General features: G+C 31.0%; 1 protein-coding gene across 2 annotated transcripts; it reads left to right on the forward strand.

Moving 5' to 3' along the window:
* The first annotated feature begins 1,823 nt into the window (after positions 1–1,823).
* On the forward strand, positions 1,824–6,492 carry LOC136217192 (pto-interacting protein 1). 2 transcript variants are annotated; one of them, XM_066003777.1, is made up of 8 exons: positions 1,824–2,061; positions 3,525–3,657; positions 3,928–4,172; positions 4,269–4,395; positions 4,802–5,075; positions 5,614–5,746; positions 5,859–5,945; positions 6,068–6,492. In XM_066003777.1, exons 2-8 carry the CDS (start codon positions 3,573–3,575, stop codon positions 6,197–6,199), a joined length of 1,083 nt encoding a protein of 360 aa, XP_065859849.1. In that variant the 5' UTR covers positions 1,824–2,061; positions 3,525–3,572; the 3' UTR covers positions 6,200–6,492. The 2 variants fall into 2 exon arrangements, with proteins under 2 accessions (XP_065859849.1, XP_065859848.1); XM_066003776.1 differs by having other exon boundaries at positions 3,550–3,657.
* Positions 6,493–8,451: the final 1,959 nt, after the last annotated feature.

Raw genomic sequence — 8,451 nt, forward strand, 5'->3', positions numbered from 1 at the left:
CAGTTTATAGAATAATATATTGATGTTACTTCCATTTTAACATAGATTGTAATTCTTTTGTATCGTAGATATAATATTTAATTTTAATTGTAGTTTAATTCAATTTTTGTTTAACCTATATTGTAATTAATTCTTTTGTATTGTAAATATAATATTTAATTTTAATTATAGTTTAATTCAATTTTTGGTTTTTTTATTATATTCTAATATATTTCTTAATTAATCTGCTATTTTATTATTATTGTTTCACAGAATATTTGGAATATGAAAATGTATTAAAATTCCTAAAAAGTATAAATCATTGAATTTTGTAAAAATAAATAAATCATTCATCTTTAGTTAAAATTCTATAAAAAAGTAGTCAATTATTTTTAAAATTAATTTAATTTGAATTATCATTAAAAACTATATATTAATTTCAAATATACATAATATAAATTTTTTCATAGCATGATATAAAATTATTTAAAAGTAAATATGTCAATTTATTTATTTATCTAAATTATATAAAAGTTTCATATCACGTGCATCGCACGGGTTTTCGACTAGTGATTCATAATATCTCCAACAACAAGTTGGGTTTTGACACGTTTATATCTCATCATATTAATATCAATATCAATATCTCACTTCAACAAACATCTCAAAGATTTTATAAACATATACATGATACTCATTCAAACCACATACATAACAAGTTCAACATAAATCATCCAAAATCATAATTTATTGAGTTTACATCTTTCAAAAAAAAAAAAAATCCCATTTACCACTGATCCAAGCTATTCGAGATGGTTAAACTCTTGTTCTTCCGTCTTAAGGTCGCCTAGTAATGAAAATATATTTTATGGTTAATTTCTCTCAATATCAAAATAGTTAATGTTTATGAAAATGAAAACAATCCCCCAAGATCTCTAGTTTAGGTCTAACATATGGTCTTACAAATATGAGTCATTCAAAAAAAATTCAAGCCATTTAGGCATGTATAGTGAAATTATGTCCAAAAGAATGAAGGAATTGAAATTTTGACGAAATTCCATTTGTTGCGCTCACAAGACAGAGAGCTGAGAGCTCTTGTGATGTGGTGACAATACTGTGTATAAAAAAATGAGTTCGAACTTATAATTTCATACCTCCGAAATTAGAAGTGTACCAATTGAGATGTGCTATTTTTTATATAAAGCTATGCTATTTTAATTATTTAAAAGCAAAAAAGCTTTTTATGAAAGTTACCTAATAAGTAATTTTTTTCTTCATGGACGTTAATTTGCCTTGTATATCTTCCTTAAGATGATAAAAAAAAAAATATGTTCCTTCTATATTTAGTAAAATATCTAGGGTGACTTTTCTTATTAAGAATTGTTGAAAATGGTTTTTTTGAAAAAGTTAGAAAAAGAAAAGAAAAAAGAGCAACGGAACAGACGCTTTTTGAAGTTGAGACAAAATTTCCTATGTAATTTCTTTCTTGAAATTAAGACAACAGTTTCACATGTAAATTCAGTATAAAAAAAAATAATAATCAGGAGCAGTACCGTAGTGGGTACCACATGCCAAATAGCGTTAAAATCACAAGTCTTTTACTGTTTTGACTATTTATACAATCAACGGCAACGATTCTATCTCACTTGTCTGTATCTAGATTCAGGGAATAGAAACTCTTGAGAATTGAATATGAAAACAGCCAAGTCAAGTCTGGCTACCACAACCAACTTAATAATAAAATGAAATAAAAAACTGAAAAAATTAAGAAAAATATAATCAGTAATTAAATGCTTAATTCTAGTAGTTTATTACAGTTATTAATTAATTTAGTATATGTTTATGCCAACTATTCATTCATACAATACAAACCCAAAACCCACTTTCTGCTTCAAGTCAAAAGAAATTCCAATCTACTATCAGAAAAAACGCCCCATCATTCACCAATCCTTATCCTGCGCACCTTTGGCCGGCTATCTACGTTTCAGATCCCGCAATTTGATCTCTCAACTCTCTTTGTGGACTCATTGACGTTGCTGTCCTCCTCTTCTTACCTTCTCGTTTCTCTGCTCAATTTTCCATGTAAGGATCTATCATTTTTTCTTTTAATTTCTGGTTTTTTCTTAAAATTTGGTTAACATGCATCAGATTACCTTGAAATTATACTTTACAGCTCTTCAAGCTTGTGCTATGACTAACTAAGCTTTTTTATATTGTTATTTTGAATAGTTTGTTTTTGAGTTGGGATTTTCATATCTGTTATTGTTTGTTTACTTGATTTTGTGGTATTGATTCGATCTGGATATAAGATGGGTGGACTGTGTTCATTGGCTGCAGAAACTTTCAGAAATTTGAGCTGTTACTTTTGAATTCTGCTGCTTTTCGTTGTGCATTCATGAATAAGTACACTGACATCTTTATTTATATATATATATGAATCTGTGCAAACTGATCCTACTTTTTTATATATAATTTTCCAGTATAAATAATTTTTTTTTATCTTTTATTATATGGGTTGAGTAGAAACGAAAATCAATTTTTCCATGGAGTTGTAGGTTCTACCATTTGAATTGATGATTTTTTGATTTCTTATCAATTGTTTCCTCAAGGATTCCTATCTACCTTCAAATGCCAGAACCAACGCTGGTCCTTGTGTTATTAGGTTTGGTTCTAGTCCTTGCTCATTGAAGCCTATTGAAAATTATTCATTGATTTACATCCATGAATTCGACTATGTGGACTAGTAACTACATCAAAGATAAGTCACAACGCTGTGGCAGTTATTACAATGCCATTCAGATTATTAAGTTGGTGCCTTGTGCTTGTATGGATTTAAGCAATCATAGAGCATTTAGCATTCCATGTATGCCCCAAATGTTTCTTATGAGGGTAGTGCGATGATTTCTTTTAAAGTTATGGGTTTACAGCATATCGTTAATTGACCATGTCCTTAACCCCCAGTTTTGGTTCTCATACTCCTTAAAAATGTTATAATCCTCCTCCAAGATGTTTTTGGGTAACTTGCCACGCTGAAGAGTATCATGATTCATTGTCCTTCCATTGTATTATCATAGTAACTAGATTGAATAATATGTCCCATACATCAACACAGTCCAGATATAGTAGAGTTACATGGTCAGCATAGTTGATAAGTTTGATATTTTTTAGCTCATAAGAACAAATCCAATACAATTCAAATCTGCAGTATCTTTATCCAATTCTTTTGTCCTGTAATGTTTTTCTGTTCTATATCATTAGAGGTAGAGACAGTTCTCTTACTTCTACCTGTAGTTCGGTGCAGAACCTAAACTATGTATTAATTTGACATGTATGAACAATGCTCTTCTTCAGTATATTGTTAGTTTTTTAGATATATCCCTCAGCATGGTAAAATGGAGGAAAATTCTCCATCAACCTGACTCCAACTTGTTTGGATTACAGCTTAGGGCCTATTGCATATTGTAATTACTTATGGTAGCATTTTTTATCCTTCAGTGTGTCTTGGTTCTTTTTTTCCCTTGAGTTCTGTGTATCCATGTCTACAGGATCTTATTTGGTGCTTTTTTTTAGAGGCACTTGTAAGGGTTTGAATCATGAGCTGCTTTGGTTGCTGTGAAGAAGATGACATGCATAAAGCTGCTGACAATGGAGGCCCACATCCTTATAAGAGTTCAGCAGGTAACCAAAGTTGATGAATTCCCCCTAGTCTGATGCATTTCAGTTAGCAATTTACTGCTTGTCTATTCCAACCTGCTAGCTGAATTGCTGAATTAACACCTTTTATCCCCCTTGGCGTTTAGAGTATGCTTATTAGATTTATGAAAGAACATTTGAGATATTTAGGAAATGTTTGCATTGGCAATTTTTTATATTTTTGCTGTACATTCTTGTGTTTCTTTGTGTATGATAATATTCTGTATGAAATCTGAACTTAATATTGCCTGGTAGGAAACTTTGGAGGTTATCATGCATCAGAAACAGCACCCAAGCAGGCTGTTAAAATCCAGCCTATTGAAGTCCCTCCCATTGCAGTGGATGAACTAAAGGATGTTACTGATAATTTTGGGACTAATTCTCTTATTGGGGAGGGTTCATATGGGAGAGTATATTATGGGATTCTTAAAAGTGGGCAGGCTGCAGCAATCAAAAAGTTAGATGCAAGCAAGCAGCCTGATGATGAATTCTTGGCTCAGGTATGGTTGAAACCTTAAATTGTTTCATCAGCAACTTTTTTCATCGAGATTTCTTTATGCCTTTGGACTTACCTGTCAATATATATGAATTTACAGGTTTCCATGGTATCAAGGCTGAAGCACGAGAATTTTGTACAATTGCTTGGGTATTGTGTTGATGGAGGTTCCCGTGTACTTGCCTATGAATTTGCATCTAATGGATCTCTTCATGACATTCTACATGGTATTTCTAACTCTCTTTCTGTGTTTTGGTTCTTACCTTATGATAGTTCAATGATATATAACTAACCGCTTTAAAAGTCTGCAATCTGCAAGCCTTTGCAACAACAATCATACCCAATGCATAATAATAATAATAAAAAAAAGAACGAATCCTGCTGAATGCATCAGTTTGTGGCTTATATAAAGATGTCGAGAAATGTCAAAACTCTAATATGGATAACAAAAGCTTTAATCTAAACTGGTTGTTGTAGTCTGGTTTTAGTTATATTGTAGTGTACACTGCTGTGGGGGCAGGTAGGGTGATATTCTTTCGTGCGTAACTTGGTGGTTCTATTTTGTCATGACTTTATTTCCTGATACTTTGTTTGTGTGATTAACATTTATATTATCGATTTCCTATTTTTTAGGTAGGAAAGGTGTTAAAGGCGCACAACCTGGTCCTGTCCTTTCATGGCACCAACGTGTCAAAATTGCTGTTGGGGCCGCTAAAGGCCTTGAATACTTGCATGAAAAGGCTGATCCACATATCATTCATCGTGACATTAAATCCAGCAATGTTCTGATTTTTGACGATGATGTCGCAAAAATTGCAGATTTTGATTTGTCAAATCAAGCTCCTGACATGGCAGCACGTCTTCATTCCACTCGTGTTCTTGGAACATTTGGTTATCATGCCCCTGAGTAAGTTATTGACAGACTTTCAGTAGTGCTTATGTGAAATGCAAGGATAAAAATCAAAAATTCCAAAATACATAAATTTCTTTCTAATTCAATCGACAGGCTGATGCTTATATAGGCCAAAAAACGAGGATGGAGTCCTTATGCAGGCATGAAAATAATCATCAGTTAGCAATACATAAGCCTGATAGAGAATAAAATATTTCAAATATCTTTGAATAGTAGTTTGAAAATTATTTCTAGTATAACTAATCTTGAAATCTTTGATGTGCAGTTTTCAGATAAAATATTTGACACTTATATTTAATGATTTGCTAATGTGTTCCCATTTGGAATCTAAAACTGGGTAATCTCCATTTGATTGCTGGAATTTTGCATTATATACGCAGTTGGAAAGCATGTAGGATTGTAGCTATGACTTATTTGTTTCTACAGCCTTGACAGCAGAACTGATAAAAACTTAATTTTCTATGATAGTCTCCCGTTGAAAGTCCTGATGGGAAATTGTTTGTCCTGAACATTTATCCATTTGCTTTGGCAGATATGCGATGACTGGGCAGTTGAATGCAAAGAGTGATGTGTATAGTTTCGGTGTTGTCCTGCTTGAGCTTTTGACCGGGAGAAAACCTGTTGACCATACCTTGCCGCGCGGTCAGCAGAGTCTTGTTACCTGGGTACTAATCGTTCTCTATTTTCTCATGTCTAGTTTTTCTGTAGGCTTTGAAACGTAGGAAGTTTTTCTGTTCTTTGATTCTTGACTGATAATTGAGTTTTGGAATGTGTTAGGCTACTCCAAAACTTAGTGAGGACAAGGTTAGGCAATGTGTGGATACAAGACTTCAAGGAGATTACCCACCTAAGGCAGTAGCGAAGGTCTGACCTTGATCTTTGAAACTTCGTTTATCTTCAGGACCGATTTCAATAATGCAAGGCACAAAATTTGTTGATTAAAGATGAATTTTAAGTTTTTGTCCATTTATTTGTCTTTCTTGTAGATGGCTGCTGTTGCTGCCTTGTGTGTGCAATATGAAGCAGACTTCCGGCCGAACATGAGCATTGTAGTTAAAGCTCTTCAACCCCTTCTAAATGCCCGGCCAGGACCTGGAGGTGAAGCACCTAGCATGTGATTCTTACTCTCTTACCTTTCTACGGGTGGGTATTACGCGAGAAAAAGGCAAGATTGAACAGAATGTAGTATAAATTATTTGGACAGTTCTCTTTGTCCCATTATTTTCTATGTATTTCATTTGTTTATAATGGCGTGCAGCTGTTTTTTTGCAGCATATTTCAATTCTATTGTCCTATATATAGCTTCTCCTTCTTGTTTCGATGTTCCGTATTCCTTGAAGTTGTTCATCTTTGACAGATGAACATTTTCGTGTCTAATTTCTCCACCAGATGAATGAAAATCATTTCCACATCCCAACTTCTTGGGGTTTTATACTTTCGTTTAATTAACTTGTGAAGCCGTATGACATTGTTCGTTAGTTACTGTTTTGATGATTTCGCTATCTGATGCCAACTGAAGGGCAGATTATAGAAAATGAAAATGAAGGTGTTTTTTTTTTCTCCAAATCAGTGACTAATTTTTAACGGAATATTATTTATGGAACCTCTTGCTGTTACCATTGTGGTTTATTTTTTTGCATAATGATTCTAGCTTTTAAAATAGTAATACAATTGTAACTCCACATAACTCATGCATTTGTAGGATGGGTGTTATGTGGACCTGTGCGTGGGGAGGGAATGAGGGTAAAAAGATCCCCAAAACTTTAAATGGAATATTTTGAAACCATTTCTGTAGTAGTACTACTGTAGTAGGGATAGAGTAAAGAGTGCATGCCCCACCTGTCTTGCCACGCACGTTAAGTGTCTGTTTGTTTCTATATTTCAGAACTGTTTTTTTTCCTTTCTATACTAAACAGAAGATAGAGAGTGTTTGGTAAAATTCTGAAACAACTGCTTTTTGCAGAAAAAAACAATTAATATCTACTGCTTATCAGCAAACAGAAACAACTGCAAAAGCAAACAGGAACAGTTGAAACGAACGGATCCTAAATCAGTCTTAAGGTTTTAGATATTTTTGGCTGTCTTGTCCTTATGTTGCCACTACACGTGTCTAAAAGTTTGAGATACTCTAGGCTGGAAAATGTAACAGCACTTTCCTAGAAGTCCAACAACTATTCTTATTTCCAATGTTGTAAGAACCGATAATATAATTAATAAATAATATATATATTATTTATATATAATTATTTATAAATTATTTTTATAAATTATATATATATATATATATAATCAACAAATAAAAATTATTTTTGAAAAATAAATTTAGTATGTAAAAGAACAATATAACTAAATAAAAAAAAATCATAATAAAACATATAAAATAACTAAATTAAATTATAACTAGCCGAAAACCCGTGCGATGCAAGGGGTATGAAACTTTTATATAATTTAGATAAATAAATAAATTGACATATTTACTTTTAAATAATTTTATATCATACTAAAAAAAATTTATATTATGTATATTTGAAATTAATATATATTTTTTAATGATAATTCAAATTAAATTAATTTTAAAAATAATTGACTACTTTTTTTTTATAGAATTTTAACTAAAGATGAATGATTTATTTATTTTTACAAAATTCAATGATTTGTACTTTTTAGGAATTTTAATACACAAATATTCCGTGAAACAATAATAATAAAATAGCAGATTAATTAAGAGATATATTAGAATATAATAAAAAACCAAAAATTAAATTAAACTATAATTAAAATTAAATATTATATTTACGATACAAAAGAATTACAATATAAGTTAAACAAAAATTTAATTAAACTACAATTAAAATTAAATATTATATCTACGATACAAAAGAATTACAATCTATGTTAAAATAGAAGCAACATCAATATATTATTCTATAAACTATTACAATCAATACTTTTCTAATGTTGCATATGAAGAAACTTTATCAATTCAATATGTTACATATAAAAAAATAAAACTCGTAAGAATTAGTCACAAATTCATCTTGATGTTAATTATTTTGGTTGATGGAATTTCATGATCACCAAGTATTCGAATTCAATTATTCATTCTGCTACAATAACCCAATATATCTAATTGAATCAGTTTAAGATGATGATTTCTCCTATTTTCATCTCGAAAATATTTCATCAAGACATTCGATCAATTTGTTCTTCATTATTTCACTATATAGAATATCAGTCATACTCGCAGATATCACTTATTTGACTTCATTAATATTTTTTAATAATTATATATTCTTGAATTTTGTAAGTAAGAAAAACAAACAAAAGAATTGAAAAAAAAAATGAAGGGACGAAAAAGATAATTAGGAGA

Source organism: Euphorbia lathyris, chromosome 2, assembly GCF_963576675.1.
Source record: "Euphorbia lathyris chromosome 2, ddEupLath1.1, whole genome shotgun sequence".
In the NCBI taxonomy this organism is placed as follows: domain Eukaryota; kingdom Viridiplantae; phylum Streptophyta; class Magnoliopsida; order Malpighiales; family Euphorbiaceae; genus Euphorbia; species Euphorbia lathyris.

Coding starts and splice junctions, on each gene's coding strand:
- LOC136217192 (XM_066003777.1), top strand. CDS start 3,573: ATGAGCTGCTTTGGTTGCTGTGAAGAAGATGACATGCATAAAGCTGCT. Junction 3,658..3,927: donor TCCTTATAAGAGTTCAGCAG/GTAACCAAAGTT, acceptor ATTGCCTGGTAG/GAAACTTTGGAGGTTATCAT. Junction 4,173..4,268: donor ATGATGAATTCTTGGCTCAG/GTATGGTTGAAA, acceptor ATGAATTTACAG/GTTTCCATGGTATCAAGGCT.